We start from the raw sequence: 16085 nt of genomic DNA, 5'->3' as shown, positions 1-16085 counted from the left end.
CCCAGCTCAACAATAAATGAAATAAGCAATTCCAACGTATTTGCTAATATTACCAGTCCACCCCCAACGTAAATAAAACCCTTCCATTTTAATATCTTCACATTCATACTTTGATCCCAACACCAGTCTTTTCACACCGTGAATTCATCACCGGTACACCATGCTACCCTTTGCATGAGGTCATCCCCTCATACGCACCGACGTGCGCATTCTACCGGACAAAACAAAAATAAATTATGGTACCCCTCCAAAAAGTAATGCTGTACAAAATAATGGAACTGATATCGAAGAACGATACGTTCAATCTGTTCACAGAGTATCCATCAGCAAATAATCTTACGACCATAACAAAGAGACTGAGCCACTACTCGAACATAAATTCGTTGGAGAGCGACATACTCGCCATCTTCAAGAACGTGATCAACACGCACAGCCACAATTCGATATACGTGGCTGAGAGTGACAGGCTGATCAACTTTACGAGAAGGCTGTTTGAGCAGGCCAAAGACATAAAGAAAGAGGAATTCAAGGTTGACTATACCGATGATGTTATTCGGCTGTATGGAGAGAGCTTGGAACACTTTGTTGATGGAGTTGAGCTTGTGAATGAACACGTTAATTTTGTACTGAGGTGAATGCGGGCAGCAAAGTAAAACACGTCTTCGTTACAGATCGAGAACTGTTTGTGAGTGGTACACTCGTTACCACGGCACGGAGTGCCATGGAAGGAGAGTGCCCTTCCTCTCATGTTCCGTACTCATCGCACTTTACGCACTCCTACAAATGCGCCACCATTAAAAGCTCTTCCATGTTTTCAATTCTTTTCATTATCGTGCATTAATATGACGTGAAAGGCGTTCCTTGGTGTGAAACACACCGCTGTCAACACGTCTGGTGAGGCACTTGCAATGTTCTGTAGTGCTTGCGTTGCTCAGCCCTTGCAACGAGAGCAGGTACTTTTAATGCGCTTGTTCGCTGTGATTGCGTTCTACTCTCCGTTAATTGCGTGTTGTTCCTACGCTGCAAGGCAGCTGGTCGTACTTTACGGTGTGTATTCGCGCCATACGAAGTATTATTTATCTGTTTTAGTGCGTTTTATTACACCCCATGCTACGCTTAGTCACATCACCTGTCCGATCATACCACTGCACCGGTATCCGTACCACATCACGATATAATACCAGTCACACACCCCTGCCATTCACTTCTCCCTCACCGCCAAACAACTTATTCTCCTCAATCAATGCTCATCATTCGTTATCACTGCTGTTTCATCTCTGTTACCCTTTGTTTCGCATTAAAATATTTAAATCATTAATTTTTGTACCCTTCCATGAGCGGTACATACACAGAATATGCAGGCGTGTCCATCTATGCACCTGACGGCAAGGTTAATTCCCTTTCACACGTGCAACAATCGATTTCTCTGGGCAGCACAGCACTATGCATAACAAATCACAACCAAGCCATCCTTCTTGTCCATCACCACAGCACTAACAGACTGCAGCACGCCATGAAAAAGGTGTTCGTAAGGAAGAACCTTTTCTTTACGTTCTCAGGTGTGACCAACGATGGACTGGAATTGATAAGGTACGTTCTTGAGGAGATGGCGTGCGAGAATGTGTGGAAGAATAGAGCGGTCGATCCTATGAAGGTGTTCAATGAGATAAGTGCTACGGCGAGTTCTAGGACAATGATTAGCAGCGATAGACTGTTTGGATGCGGTGGGATATTGGGCGTTGAACATGATGGGAAGATAAAGGTGGTGGAATGGATGCCCACAGGAACGATAAGAATGGCTAGGGCGGTTGCTATCGGGAATAGAGCACAGAGCTGCAGAACAATCCTTGAAAAGTACTTTGAAGACAACGAGGATGTGAGCAACGAGAATATGCTTGACCTGGCAATAAGTGCAATGAAGAATGCGCATGGTGAGAGCGATGAAATGAAAAAGGAAAATTTGGAAGGCTATGTCTTGAAACTTGGCGAGAATGTCAGGACAATCGATAATCTTGAGCGGTACCTGTGATTAAATATTTTCTTTGTGACCTGGCATGCAACGCGTAGTCTACCACTCGATATGCGCGAATTCTTCGTTGTACCCGGTAGTGAACTGGGCCCGTGATTGAGTTGCATCCAGCACGGTTACGGTAAATTACTGGTGCTTGTGGGCGTGTTCTGTCAAACACTGCATGATGTTTCATATTTGAGATGGTTTGGCATTTCTTCGTAAATTTGTGTTTTGCTACAAACATGCTGTCACGTGTTCATCGATGCGCATGACCACCCACAAAAACAGCTAATGCACTCGATGAGGTATGCAAAACGGCAACACTAACACGAAATTGTTCCGAAGTGAACAAAGCACCTTCTGCGAACACCCTAAATTGCCTCAAATCCTTATACAACCGTTCCAATCACACCAACAATTCATTCTCATCCCATTACGTAAGCAAATGCAGGAAGATATGAGTATTTTTCATTGCTGCTATTTTCATTTTCGTTGCTTTTATAGTTTTATAAATCTTATTTAGCTTAATTTATGCGATGCATAAAATTGTGAAATACCACATCTCCGTACTAAATTAAATAATATCTTTCTTCAAACAATAAAAATGATTAGATCATACCTATCTGCACGCAATCTAGCAATGTATCGTGAATATACGTAACTACTTGTGGATTGTACACCTTGGTGTAGCATTGTTACCTCCTCATGTGAACTTAAACCAGGCTTCTTCTTAAAGAACGCTTTGCGTGGTCTCAAGCACAATTCTGTGTGGATTGCAGATGCATGTTACATTTTTGATTGTTACAACGTTTAACAATCCCTTGCTATTGTAGGACGTATCAGTTCTATCATACTATTTTGGTATTTAGAACATTTTATTATACACTGGAATACGAAGTTTATCCCTGTAGCAAGCATTATTTTATTTTCCATGCCACTGATCATAATTATATTAATTTAAAATATTTGCTCTAGACCAAATACTTAAAATCGCTTAAAATAGCAAATGGTACTTTCTATGCATTAACACATGACATTGAACGCTTAACACGGAACAGAAACACTAGCACATCCTGTATACGATGAACACATGAACAACGAGCATTCGTAAGCGATACATGATTTGCTAAACATGAGGTTGAAACACACCGCGGGTTGAGAATTTCTATGAAATGCACGAAGGGGAAAAAGTGTTTAATCGATTATTTCACCAACATGTGATAGTGAAAATTTCTGAAACGAGAAAAACGGGAGATTGCGATATGAGCCCGTCACAATACGAACTAATCACAGGAATGAAAAAATACGCTACACTTTGTTACCTTAGAACTGCTATCGAATAGGAATTACAATGCATAGAAAATTATGCATTTACATGTTATACAATGCACCAACGGCTGAGTTAAGACATTTAGCTACAAACCTGTCATAAACATGAACACATCACAAAAATGCATAAATAAAAAATAACAAATAAACCATCCCATGCTGAGAGAAAATCAACCTGTTAAGCCACCCAAGCCTGAATACAAGCCACACGAATACACTGACATCCGTGTAATACAGCGTAATCTCGTGTATATAATAGGAATACCTGTGAAGTACGCTGATGAGAACGTCCTGAAAAGCAACGAATTTTTTGGGCAGTTCGGTAACATCAAAAAGCTCGTCATAAAGAACCGATCTATGACCGACCAGAGTGTGTCTGCGTACATAACGTATGAGAAAGAGAGCAGCGCAGTGCGCTGCATAACAGAAGTGGATGAGAGCTTGCTCGAGGGAAGAGCGCTTAAATGCACTTTTGGTACGACCAAATACTGCTCGTTCTTCCTCAAGAACCTGATATGTCAGAATTGTGAGTGCATGTATTTGCACGAAATAGGTGAGAAGGACTGTGCATTAACAAAAGAGGAGATGTGCACGGGTAAGCATAAGCTGCACAGCTTTAAGGTTATCAACAAGGGACGAGAACGAATAGGGAAGAAAAAGTACGAGCTTAGCGAGTGTCTCTTCAAGTACAAGGAAGTAAAGAACTTTCGAGTACCTGAGAAAATCAATTTCAGTCCTAAATAAACATTAAAGTATTGCACATGGTTTACTACGATGTATTACACGTGATATACGGTTGATAGGAGTACTCGATGTGAAACAACACAGTAATCTACAATAAAGGATATTCTTTCAACGTTAACATTAATTACGGTTTATTTATGCATTCTCTTATCCAATAACCAATAAAACACAAATAAATATCAAATACTTCTTTTACTCCATCTTATGAGATTTCTCTTACTTGTAGGCAATATCGAGCACTCCGTCCTCGAATTCGCTGAGTGTACTCACAACATGGTCAATCACCCCGTAGTTATGCTCAACAACCACGCTCATGTACAGCATATCCCCACACTCCCTCAGATAATCCACGTAATCTTCATTAAAAGGCTTAAACAGTGTGTTATGGTTCGTATCATCATCGTTGATCACGATCCTTCGATCCAGCTCATTAACAAAGCGGGTGCTGACCTGTTTTGGCGCGTTCTCATGCACAAGCAGCGCTATAAATGCGCTGATGTCCGATGGCACATCGATATGTGCAATTCTGAAGTTGTTGTTCTGTGCGATACTTTGCAATTTTCTGTCATCTATTCTTACGCAGCCCTGCTTCGTGTGTATGAGTGTGGAACGGCCGGACATACCATTTTTCAGTGATAGGTACACCGTGTTGGTGCAGTGCATGAGATGTGGAAGCGGCAGGCTCTCGCTTTTTATGCGGTGTATGGGAAAGTCTTCTAAAAATATCTCGATGGGATGTGATATGTGTTTGAAGGGGAGGTATGGTACTGTTCCTAGAAGAGTTGGAATGATGTACGGCATGGCTAGGGGGTAAAATTTGAGATATTAGGGAGTGTGTGGACGGTAGAATTGTAAAATGGATAATCGCGTAACAGCGTATTGAAATGGATGTAGAGGTACGATGCTGCACTCTCTGTAGACAACATGTTTTTGTGCATTGGACCGGTTCGTGAAGGCATCATTTATTGATCAGCAATGATTGTTTAAAACACGGTTTGACCGTGTTTCAGAACAGATAACGTAACAAACCGTTATTCGTTATGAGTGTGCTAAAAGCTGAAGTGTTGCACGAATGGCAGTGAAATAATGCACAGCGGCACCAGAAAGCGTTCTATGTGCCCGGACGGGACAAAAAAACGAATATACCGTGGCACCAGAGGATCCTTCATGCGTCTGAAATGGCGATAAAATGAAGCGTTTCGTTTGGTGATTTGAAACATGTCAGAGAGAATGCACATAAAAGAAACGGAAAAAGTGTTTACTCGTCATGTCTGCTAACTCCAATAACAGGGAAAGGATCGAAAAGGATGATGTGCGGGAGAGAGTAAAGGGCGGAAGCCCGTGCAAACACGATGGCACTCAGGTGTGTAAAAGCCGGAAGTCGAACATGCATAGTGCCTGTAGGAAATCGAGGGAAGGTAGAAAGATAAAGAGATCAGGCAATAGAAGGTCTGAGAACGAACCTTATTTGGGAGAGATAGCACCGTTCGCCAGTTCATGCGAACCGATACCAGCGAAACAGGGAAAATGGCCCAAAGAACAGCAGAGAATGAAAACACACACATCGGACAAGCGAGAGGATGAATTGTTTGCGACCACACGCGAGGAGAACTGCGGTGAGCCGCTGAAGCGGTGCGTGTACATCTATTCACCGGTATCTAAAAGTTCAGAAACAAAGAAGAGTGTGGTGGTCGATAATATACAAGTGGATGAAGGAATACCGGATAAGAAGATGCATTGTATCAACACGGATGGTGTGGTACGGTGCGAAAGCGGTATGAGCGATAATAGCATGCATTGCATGCAAAAGTCAAATGAACAACAGGCTGACGTGGCTGCTGAATCGGAGATGCAGCCTAAGAAAGGAAAAACTAAAAGGAGCGAAAAAGGAGAGCAAAGACTCAATGAAAAGCCTAAAAAAGGGGTGGCATCAATGGAAAACAAAAAAACAGGAAACGGAGACAAGAGAGCAAAGTCAAAGAGCGGCGCTAAAAACAAAGCTTTGCCTAAAAAAGTGGCTAATATTAAGCGTTCGAGTTGGGACATCAAACGCACAGACCCGCCTTCATGCTACAACATAATGTCCGATGTAGACGCCTTAAGTTATGAGTCTTCCATTTCAATACACAAGCACGAAAAGGAAGATATAAAGGAGCCCTCCTGTTATTCTTACACGCTCACTTACATGAAGGATCTTATCGTTTCGTTGTGTATCGATAATAGAGAGATATTATGTTCTGGTGTAGTGCCTATTATGAACAACAAAGTTGTTATGGTGTACAACAGCAAGGGCAAACTAGTTCTTCCTAAGGGTCTGATAGAGATGACAGAAGAGGCGAGAGACTGTGCACAGAGAGAGGCGTGGGAGGAGGCTGGTGTGGAGGGAACGCTCAGCCGAAGACGCTTTCTTGTTAAGGATGGTATAGCATGGTACGTAATGGAAGTTAAAAAGATTCATGAATGCTACTTTGAGGATTGGAGGGGACGGGCAGTCATCAGATACTCTCCAAAGTTGAACGGAATGATCAAGAAGAAGCAGATCGAGGTGATCAAGAAGGGCCTTGCGTATGCAGGTATAAAATATTGAGGTATGGATTGCAGCTGTGTGCATGTATGACAGGTGATAAACGGCCTTGGCACAAAACTATAGAATTCATAATGAGAAGTACGTTTGATCGCTTATTAGATGAAGCGAATATCGATGGTGTTGGTGATTATACGGGATAGAGCAAATAAAGATTTTTTCGTCAAAAGTATATTATTTACCAAAGATTTGATTCGCTATGATTGGCAAGTAATACGTGATTTAAAACCAATTTATTAATCAATTACCGTGATGGGAACATAGTACGCAAATTAATTGGCATTAACCGACAGCGTATGCATAGATGAGAATATTGCATTTTTAGAGCAGTTGTGAGAAAATCAACTTTTAATGACAACAATTTATGATGATTCATTAACATACTTCCGCTTTTCATTAAGCACTTTTGGTGTGGTATGTAATTTATGGAGAAATTAATATGGCTATGTTGTGAAGGCACATGCTAAATTATAGCACTCTATTGCAGCCTTATAACGTAAATGAGCTCTTTCAACTGCCCATTAATTACTACATTTCTTGGAATTCCATATGTGCGGAACACATTGCTGATGGTCTTCTTTAGGACATATCAACAACTCAAGCTATCGAACATTACCGATCCGTCCATAGCATATATAAATTGGATGGCTGAACACACGCTTAAGCCATCGAGTATTGTATGACTGCTTGAAGATCTGGTTATAAAAATACGAATCTTCAGTAATTCATGTCTTATTTCTGTGCTGCCACCGTCAATTGAAGTATTCAAGATACGTAATTTGCAGTTGCACACGGGTGGTATAGGAACACAAGAAAAGAACGTAAAGTGAGCGAATTAATAATTGAGTGTAACGATGTGTTGATTCATGAGGTTAGAATGCAATAGAAAAAGATAAAATTATTCATCGTATTGACAATTTTCGACTAAATTTTCTGGGCACTTTCCTCTTAATTTTGCCAAACGAGCGCGGTGCCAGAACACGATAAATTGTCAGCTACGTGATTTACACCTATGCTCAATAACCATGCTATACGTTGTAAAGTACGCTTTGGAGACCTACCCCAGCCATACACCGTTTACACAACCCTATGCTATAATTGTGGGCAAACCAACCACGATGTGCAAAATACCACCAATCCATCTCCGTGCAGCACTAGACCTTTCTAAGCAACTAACTAAATGTAGTTAATTTAATTATTCCTCTCTCCTTTTCGTGCTACTGTTCTCATTCACCTCCTTATCAATACTTTGCTCCTTGACCGTACTCGTCTCCTTCTCTGTATCAACAATACCATCCGTCACATCTTTCACTTTTTCCTCCACATTCCTACTCTCCTCTTCGGTTTCACCCTCTCTTTTTCTCCTCTCCTCGCTGGTCTCCTTAGCCTTGCCAAAGAGCACGTTCTTATCAAAAGGCCTCAAAACGCTTTTATGTCTCAGATGCGCGATGAACAGTGGATTAAGGAAGAACGATTTGATGATAGAAATAGCCTGGAGCGCAAGCGGCTGCGGCAGTCCAAACTTAAGATGCAAGAACAAAACGATCGGAACCTGAAACAGCGCACTCTTGACGAGCCGTCCAACCTCCCTTGTATCGTACTCACTGTAAGTTATCTCTTCAAACTCTTCCTCGCTTGTCTCAGGCACTTCGTTCCATTTCAGCTCGCGCGGCACCTTCACCAGCCGCCTGTCATTCTGCCGCACTATGCTCTTCTTGATGAGATGCACGCACAGGAACAACAACAGCTGACTTACAACGTACAGAACACGAAGTGTCCACAGATAGAGCGGACGGGACAGCTCAACGTACTTCGTTGCTTGCATGCACACCAGCGATGCAACGATGTTAAGTGCCTGGTCTATGCTTGTCAAAGGAATTTCCATCGTGTTTTTCTGGGGGTCAATAAAAATTTCAAATTAAATTCGATGAAAAAATAAAACGAAATTAAAATTGTGGGGTGCACACGTTCACGAATTGAAGGCGCGAGGTGCACTTCTGTGCACCATGAGAGCGAAAATAACAAAACAATCGGGTAGTGCAGCTCAGTTCATTATTTATGCACGCGATGGGCACAGCAGGTATAAAAAGGGAAAATTCTTGCATAAACAAAAAAATACTTGGCAGTACCACACAGCGATGAGAAGAAACAGTGAACTCACCAGAATTATCAACGCTCTACTCATCACGGATACGAGAAGAAAAAAAGTGAAAATTTGTTGTAAATGCTTGACAGCTCATCTTTAACGGTCAGCAAAAAACATACGAAGGATAAAATGAAGAAATGTGACGAGCATTGGAACAAATGAGGAAATTATCAACGTACAAGGCTGTACATCCCACAACGAGAACGTGGTGATCATGGATGGTTCAGGAGCGGTTAACACGCACCGTTTCTGGGCTTGAATCTACCGTGTAGGGAAGGCTTGCTTGGTACGTGCCTGGTGGAGAGGATCACACAGCAATGGCAAGTTGTTGTTCCGTATGAGTGCTGTGGAAGTGTTTGACCGCGGTAGTTGCGTGGCCCGCTTGGTGTTGAACTGCTGCTCAAAATGAAAAGCAGCGTTGTAGCACGCGTTGAGCAGCGAAGTAAATGCGTGCTTTTCATTTCTTGAACAGCAGTTCAACACCAAGCAGTACGTTCTGAGAGAGCCGTGGACCGTTCCTACCTGTGCTGGGATTGCAATTGCAAGCGTATTTGAAGTGACGAACACGCACTGCGGTGTTAGACAATGCCGTGGAGGAAGAATTGCTAGTAATGGCAATTGAGACGAGCACGCACTGCGGTGTTAGACAATGCCGTGGAGGAAGAATTGCTAGTAATGGCAATTGAGACGAGCACGCACTGCGGTGTTAGAAGACCTTTTCATCCTACGTTATCAACCTGCCATGCAACTTTCAACTCCCTCCTTGCCATCCCGTACCACTCTCCGTTCCCCACTCCCATCCACAGCTCATAAAATATTTTTACGATTTACTGCCCCTGTTATGAACGATCAACCACTCCCTACTGTGCCAATCAACACCATTCACACGCCCAGTCCCGATCGGATAGATGCCATTCTAACGATCCTCAACTCGTCCTCTACACCCGACAAGTACCAAGTCATTCCCATCCTTCCCCATCTCCTACCCATCCACGTACCCGCCCTGGTGTACTCGGTGTACACAATGCCATGCTACACCACATGCACAGATTACATCCTTAAAATGATCGATCAGCTCGATGCATCCATGCTGCTGCACATTTTCCGCTACGTAGACAGCGCTGAGATAGAGAGCAGGTTCGCCGACAAGTTCTACTTCCTCATGCTTGCGGTGTATGAGCGGTTGAGGGTCAATGCGGAGCATGAATGTGTGCTGTTTGAGCTGAGGAACGTGCAAATCAAGAACTACGTGCTGAGGCGGTACGTTGAGCGCGCTTTCAATTTCATGCTGGTGGTTGATGACATGTTGAGTGCACCTTTGGGCACTCTCAGGGTGTACGAGGAGATGGCACACTGTTTTGAGGGTGTTAGTGATGAGCTGAAGGAATGGTTGTTTGCTAGGGGTAGTGAACGGGGGGTTAAGCACGAGAATAGAAGAACGGTGTACCACGTGTACGGAAGGATAAGGAACAGCAAGTAGTGATTTGTTAGGGTTGATGCGCTTAGACCAGGGCTAAACTGTTGTTTAAATCGTTTTTAAACACCACTAAAATATTTTATTACGTTATTTAAAACGGTTAGAAATTACCGCTCGTGCTAAAGCATAGAACCGTTCTTCGCACTGTGCAAAAAATACGGTGTACGTAATCAGCCGTGCTACCTGTGGTAAACGGATCAATAAGGATGTAGCACGTGGAGTAGCACCAGTTAATGATAGGTGCTGTGTTAGAGCGTTGCTCTAATTCTCATTTTTACCACCTCTTCGTTTCTTACCCCGTACACCAACCCTTACTACTTCGCTAACACCCTCATGCACCCTTCACCAATCAAATATTTTATTCCTTCCCTTTTGGTATTTATCACACCCTCAATACTTTTTTTAACCGCTGAACCGGTGTGCTCATCGCTTTTTATTTTTTGCTTGTGCATGTTGATTAAATGTGATTTTCTTTTTTTTATTAATCATTGCTTTTTATCTGTGCTCACTCCATCCCTTTTGCCTGTGCTCACCCCATCCCTTTTATCTGTGCTCACCCCATCCCTTTTATCTGTGCTCACCCCATCCCTTTTGCCTGTGCTCACCAAATCCTCCATATCTACGTAAAATCTTCGTACCCCTAGGCAATTCTTTCATGTCCCATGAACTAACACCAATGGACAACGAAAAGCAGATTCATGTGCGCATCCAACAGATATACGGCAAAAAGAAGGTTACAACGATAACAGGCATAGAAGACGAGATGATAACGGATATTCTTAAGGAACTGAGACGTAAGCTGTCGTGTGGTGGTAACCTGTCCAAGGACAAGAAGGTCGTGCAGTTGCAGGGCGACTACTCGTTCAGTATCGGGGATGTGCTTGGGAGAATGTTGGGTGATGTTAAGATTGTGGTACATGGAAAGAAGTAAAATAGGTTGGTGCTGTTTTAACATTTGGTGCATTATTTACATATTTTAGGTTTTACGGTGTATTTTGCTGCTGCTCAGCTCAGGGCTTGTGAGAAATTGCGTGCAATCATTCTCCAGGGCCGGTGATTTTTGCATTCCTAAAAATATTTTCATCTTCTCCATGGTAATTCAATTTTATGGAGCAAATTTTTTACGGTAGGTTCTCTTCTTCAGACCTGTTGTGGTACGAAACGTGCCTGTAACAAAAGCACGAGGCAATGATGTAGAGTAAAATGCGATGTGGAATAAAATATGATTAAAATAACACTAAAACTAAAAATACGTAAGAACACCTCAAATCAATAATACTTTAACTCAATATCTTCTCAATCAACTGCTCACTCAGCTTAATACCATCCTCACTCACAAACTTGCCCTTGTCATCCTCAACAAGCCATCCCAACTTTCCAAAATCCCTAACAATACTCCTTAAATGCCCCTTGCTCGCCCTCACCTTCTTACCAGGCCGTGATCCCCTGTCTTTTTTGCATCCATAAAGACTCGCCAGCCGTGTCACTGTAATACGCTCGTTCTTGAAGTGTGCAGTAAGGAAATGGCGGTACACGGACGCCGCTCGCACGTACAACCAGTCAGGGTCGAGAGGAGCGTTCTGTTTGCCGCTGCACGATTTTATTATATCAATATTTTGTGGCTGAGTCAGAAGGTTGTTGTTCTTTAGGTGTGATGATAGCGTGCCTATGAATGATGTTGGATCTACTTGGTATATGCGGCTTTGCATTCTTTCCGTTTTTTGGGGTACGAATTTTAAAAAATTTATTTTTTATTTTTTAGCGTGGTGTACACAAATAATGATGGATTTATCGGATGTGGTGTGTAAAGGGCTGTGGGCCGCTGAAAACGAGCACAGAATGGAAAAAAGGTTTTTATGTGAAGCGTAAGAGAAAGTTGAACAAAATCAAGAGAAATGATGCACCAACATGCGGTGATAGGCAGAAATAGAAGGAAGGGGCGGAGGAAACAACAGCAAGGAGATAGAAGAATGGCAAAGGCAGACAATGTTGGAAGGCAGTAAAAAATAAGTACGCTCTCTACGAACTGATCTTCTAGCACAGATCAGGTACGTATTTTCTGATCAACACCACAAGCATTTCTACGTGACTCGCACTGTACCAATATTTTGCATGCAATGTCCCCTTAATATCATGCACAGATGCGTGGAACATCCCACAAATACTTTTCACTCATTACCATGCACCTTCGTACAGTACACCGTACGAAACAGAAATGGTTGAAAAGGTGGTTTAATCCCTTTATGGCACTTTTAGTGGAGGAAAGGCGCATTACTCTGTTACTCCGACGCATCTTCTTTTTTTTCATGTAGTGCTAAGTGTTTTTTTAGAAGGTATTTTCTTGTTTTCACTCGATGAGTTGATCAAGGCGTTTCTTACCTTCAACTATTCACAGCGATCTTCGCATTTCTCCACACTCATCCACTTCTTCACTCATCCACTTTTTCACTCATCCACTTCTTCACACTCATTCACTTTTTCACACTCATCCACTTCTTCACACTCATCCACTTCTTCACACTCATTCACTTTTTCACACTCATCCACTTTTTCACACTCATCCACTTTTTCACTCATCCACTTTTTCACACTCATCCACTTCTTCACTCATCCACTTTTTCACACTCATCCACTTCTTCACACTCATCCACTTCATTCACTTTATTTCTGTCAATTCCAATTAATTCCGCTTTATTCCGCTGCCATGATCCCTTCCCCTTTATAATCACTCTCCACCTCCGTATATTCACTCTCGGTCATGTACATCTCCTCATCAATCCGCTTTCTCTTCTTCAAGCTTACATGTATAATAGGCGCAGTGGTACCATGCAGTATAACACTGCACAGCACCATCATATTAACAATCTTTACCAGCTCACCGTCCAATTTAATGCAATCATTGGCATGTGTTATGAAGAACAGGGCACCTACACCTATCGGACCGTACCAGCCGGCAAAGAACGCTTCGCGGGTGTTAAACAGCTGGGGGATGAACGAACGACCAAGCATGATAAGCGGTAAACGGCGTAGAAAAATGATAAGCAGTGCAAGCGGCAAATAACGAATGTGAGAGGTGAAGGATGCACCGAACAGAATGAAAAACGAGGCATTGATCATGAGATCAAGCACTTCGTACAGCGAACAGTCTTTGATCTCGTCCTGATACTCACCGTCCCATGCAAATATCATGCCGCAGAAGAACGATGCAAGGATGTCATCGCTTTTGAGCAGTCCTGTAATGCCCGTGACAACGAACGCAAGTGCGAGAAGATATGCAAGAATGTTCTCCTTGTCGATAAAATTTCTTCGGTGAGATATGACCAGCAATTTCTTGGCAACGAAACCGATTACAAGGCCAATAATTACCGCAAGGAATATTTCGTACAGCCAGGTGTGGATGAGCCACTTGTTGAATGCCTTTTTGAACGGATAACGCATCGCAAAGATAGGTAGAGTGAGCAGAGGAAAGCCCAGACCATCGTTCAATCCACTTTCAAGGATCAGAAGGTGTCGGAGATGGGTGGGTATGTAGCGGTTCGCGAACTTGCCCTTGAGCACAGAAGATGCAAGCACGGGGTCGGTAGGTGTAACACATGCTCCCACGATCATGCTTGCCCACAGCCCCAAATTGGTCATGTAGAACGTAAGGCCTGTGCTGATCGCGTAGGTAAGGACAAGCAGAGGAACGAGCAGAATGAAAAGTGAGCGGAACTGCTTCATCACATACCTCTTGGGAACAATGGTGCCCACAGCAACAACCTGCAGGGAAATAACCATCCGTGACAGGTAGAAAATCATCGTTGGATAGTCCTCGAACTCCAGGATATCAAAACCCTTTGGCCCAATGACAATGCCGAACAAAGTGGCTATAACGGTCTCAGAGATATAAAGGCGCTCTTTTATGAGCAGAGATACCAGGCCAAATATCAACGTAAAGATGCCGTACAGAGACAAAACAACGAAGAAGTGTTGCATAGGGTTAAATTAAAGGAGGAATATAAAAGAGACAGATTGTGATTGGGGGTGGAGGGAGAAGAGGAGGTGGCATTCATGCACACCGTTTCGCTTTTATACTTTTTAAAGTGTGTTTATGCAATGCATGAAGCAAATAGTGCTCAAGCTACCACGGCTGCTATTTCTCTATTTGGTATTTATTTCGAATCCGAATAATTGCATGTAATCAGCAATATACCTATTATGGGTGGGCATAATAAAGTATTGCATATCTTTGTTTTGTTTGATTTACACACAAAAACATCATTTTACGATTTATCACGTCAATAAACAGCTCATCAATTCGTGCGTAAATTATGAAATGTTGTCATTAATATACCAGTGATTGACACCCGCCACTTCAGTCAATCGGTAACAACAACGATTAACAGCGTTGTTTCGCACAATAATCTGTTTCAGGACATAACTTACAAATCTAACGGACGAGTTGAGATGATTACATGGAGAATGGCTGGCTCTTTAAGGCGTTTTTTGCTAAAAATGTACTTCCCTCATTTCGCAATGTTGCCCTAACAAGCATACCTTCTTTTCACAGAGACCGACCACGGCTTTTGGTTCGCGGTTTAGAGGGTCCAAACCAATGCGATGAGCCTTGGATATTTAAATATTTAATTAGCTTAGAAAATACAAAAAATGATACGTAAGCACACTGGCGCAAGAAATGAGATCAAACAACTTTAGTAGCTTCTTACTTTACAGCGTTAACTGCTCGTATAGAAGTACAACCTTATACACGTTGAGTGCGCTAAATTAAATACCGTTCAAGTACTTATATCAGGATTTGTTGCTGCTTGCTCATCTCATCCTTTATCGTGCACGTAAATTATTGATTAGAATTTTGTAGTTCATTAATACCAATGCAATCTTCTCATTTTAACTTTTCTACCATCATTCGTGTAAACCAAGAGATGATTGGCCAATTTGAAAAAAATATTTATTTTCCATCTCTGCATGAAAAAGGAGCAAAGATTGCCATCAATTCATTTTTTATCCAACATTCTCAGCTGTTCTGCACGAACAATTCTAAAGGGGATGACTGTCCATAGAAATTAATTCTTTGATCCCCACCAAGAGATTTTAAACGAGTGAAAAACATAGCATGACATGTTAAAGGTCTGGAGGTGTTCAATAAGCATTCGAACTTTGCTCCGTTTTATGGATGGAAGTAGCGAAGTGAGCATTTGATAATATTACATGTTAGTATTTAAGATAATTGATTTAGCAAGAAGTGATTCTTTAAAAATTTGTGATGTATGTGATATGCCTGGTGTGGAAGTATTTTGATAAAGTTAGTTTAAAAGAACCGTTTACGGCATTTAAGAGATACGCGCTGTAAACACCGTTAAGCCCAAGTTCTTAATGCGATAATCCGGTTACTTCATCATTTTAGAAATCTCCCCTTATTCTTCCCAGCTCACATATCACCCATGTTTATGACTTTTTAGACAGCTAGGCCAGATATTGATATTATTGACATATGACGTTGCTGCTTTTTCACATCAATCCTGTTCATAGCAAAAACGCGTAAATATCTCAAAAAAGCATAGAACACTAAAATTTGAAATATTATCAGATCAAAGCCAACATTTTATCTTGGCTTCAACTCCCTTTCCTATCTTTTCCTAGGTGTGCTCAAAACGGTTTTTAGTAAGCACTGTAGACACGCACTAACAGTAATTGTGGTGGTCTACGGAGTTACATCGGTATGATGGTGCATTACTGCTGCCACGGCAAAACATCTACAATTTCTAACTATATTAATTTGTTCCATTGCCAAACT

At 42.1% G+C, this 16085-nt stretch overlaps 10 protein-coding genes across 10 annotated transcripts; 6 read left to right on the top strand and 4 right to left on the bottom strand.

Moving 5' to 3' along the window:
• Positions 1 to 253: 253 nt before the first annotated feature.
• On the top strand, positions 254 to 808 carry VCUG_02295 (uncharacterized protein). Its single transcript, XM_008077114.1, has one exon. It carries the CDS (start codon positions 258 to 260, stop codon positions 633 to 635), a length of 378 nt encoding a protein of 125 aa, XP_008075305.1. The 5' UTR covers positions 254 to 257; the 3' UTR covers positions 636 to 808.
• Positions 809 to 1333: 525 nt separating this feature from the next.
• VCUG_02294 (uncharacterized protein) lies at positions 1334 to 2049 on the top strand (the record flags this gene model as incomplete). Its single annotated transcript, XM_008077113.1, has 1 exon — positions 1334 to 2049. The coding sequence occupies one exon, from the start codon at positions 1334 to 1336 to the stop codon at positions 2027 to 2029; it is 696 nt and encodes a 231-aa protein (XP_008075304.1). The 3' UTR covers positions 2030 to 2049.
• A 1447-nt stretch (positions 2050 to 3496) lies between these two features.
• On the top strand, positions 3497 to 4168 carry VCUG_02293 (uncharacterized protein; the record flags this gene model as incomplete). Its single annotated transcript, XM_008077112.1, has 1 exon — positions 3497 to 4168. One exon carries the CDS (start codon positions 3497 to 3499, stop codon positions 4082 to 4084), a length of 588 nt encoding a protein of 195 aa, XP_008075303.1. The 3' UTR covers positions 4085 to 4168.
• A 49-nt stretch (positions 4169 to 4217) lies between these two features.
• Positions 4218 to 4953, bottom strand: VCUG_02292 (uncharacterized protein). The gene has a single exon (XM_008077111.1). It carries the CDS (start codon positions 4883 to 4885, stop codon positions 4301 to 4303), a length of 585 nt encoding a protein of 194 aa, XP_008075302.1. The 5' UTR covers positions 4886 to 4953; the 3' UTR covers positions 4218 to 4300.
• A 398-nt stretch (positions 4954 to 5351) lies between these two features.
• VCUG_02291 (uncharacterized protein) lies at positions 5352 to 6817 on the top strand (the record flags this gene model as incomplete). The annotated part of the gene is made up of 1 exon (XM_008077110.1): positions 5352 to 6817. The coding sequence occupies one exon, from the start codon at positions 5352 to 5354 to the stop codon at positions 6669 to 6671; it is 1320 nt and encodes a 439-aa protein (XP_008075301.1). The 3' UTR covers positions 6672 to 6817.
• Positions 6818 to 7002: 185 nt separating this feature from the next.
• Positions 7003 to 8553, bottom strand: VCUG_02290 (uncharacterized protein; the record flags this gene model as incomplete). Its single annotated transcript, XM_008077109.1, has 1 exon — positions 7003 to 8553. The coding sequence occupies one exon, from the start codon at positions 8551 to 8553 to the stop codon at positions 7864 to 7866; it is 690 nt and encodes a 229-aa protein (XP_008075300.1). The 3' UTR covers positions 7003 to 7863.
• An 85-nt stretch (positions 8554 to 8638) lies between these two features.
• Positions 8639 to 10739, top strand: VCUG_02289 (uncharacterized protein). Its single transcript, XM_008077108.1, has one exon. It carries the CDS (start codon positions 9557 to 9559, stop codon positions 10292 to 10294), a length of 738 nt encoding a protein of 245 aa, XP_008075299.1. The 5' UTR covers positions 8639 to 9556; the 3' UTR covers positions 10295 to 10739.
• A 97-nt stretch (positions 10740 to 10836) lies between these two features.
• On the top strand, positions 10837 to 11523 carry VCUG_02288 (translation initiation factor SUI1). Its single transcript, XM_008077107.1, has one exon. It carries the CDS (start codon positions 10947 to 10949, stop codon positions 11220 to 11222), a length of 276 nt encoding a protein of 91 aa, XP_008075298.1. The 5' UTR covers positions 10837 to 10946; the 3' UTR covers positions 11223 to 11523.
• A 30-nt stretch (positions 11524 to 11553) lies between these two features.
• On the bottom strand, positions 11554 to 12014 carry VCUG_02287 (uncharacterized protein). Its single transcript, XM_008077106.1, has one exon. The coding sequence runs from the start codon at positions 11998 to 12000 to the stop codon at positions 11572 to 11574; it is 429 nt and encodes a 142-aa protein (XP_008075297.1). The 5' UTR covers positions 12001 to 12014; the 3' UTR covers positions 11554 to 11571.
• A 907-nt stretch (positions 12015 to 12921) lies between these two features.
• On the bottom strand, positions 12922 to 14266 carry VCUG_02286 (uncharacterized protein; the record flags this gene model as incomplete). The annotated part of the gene is made up of 1 exon (XM_008077105.1): positions 12922 to 14266. One exon carries the CDS (start codon positions 14264 to 14266, stop codon positions 12983 to 12985), a length of 1284 nt encoding a protein of 427 aa, XP_008075296.1. The 3' UTR covers positions 12922 to 12982.
• Between the last annotated feature and the right edge of the window lie 1819 nt (positions 14267 to 16085).

Source organism: Vavraia culicis, assembly GCF_000192795.1.
Source record: "Vavraia culicis subsp. floridensis unplaced genomic scaffold supercont1.53, whole genome shotgun sequence".
Classification (NCBI taxonomy): domain Eukaryota; kingdom Fungi; phylum Microsporidia; family Pleistophoridae; genus Vavraia; species Vavraia culicis.
This window is presented reverse-complemented; position numbering and strand designations above follow the sequence as displayed.

Excerpts from the sequence above, each read along its gene's own strand:
- VCUG_02289 (XM_008077108.1), top strand. The coding sequence starts at position 9,557 with ATGCAACTTTCAACTCCCTCCTTGCCATCCCGTACCACTCTCCGTTCC.
- VCUG_02287 (XM_008077106.1), bottom strand. The coding sequence starts at position 12,000 with ATGCAAAGCCGCATATACCAAGTAGATCCAACATCATTCATAGGCACG.
- VCUG_02295 (XM_008077114.1), top strand. The coding sequence starts at position 258 with ATGCTGTACAAAATAATGGAACTGATATCGAAGAACGATACGTTCAAT.
- VCUG_02288 (XM_008077107.1), top strand. The coding sequence starts at position 10,947 with ATGTCCCATGAACTAACACCAATGGACAACGAAAAGCAGATTCATGTG.
- VCUG_02292 (XM_008077111.1), bottom strand. The coding sequence starts at position 4,885 with ATGCCGTACATCATTCCAACTCTTCTAGGAACAGTACCATACCTCCCC.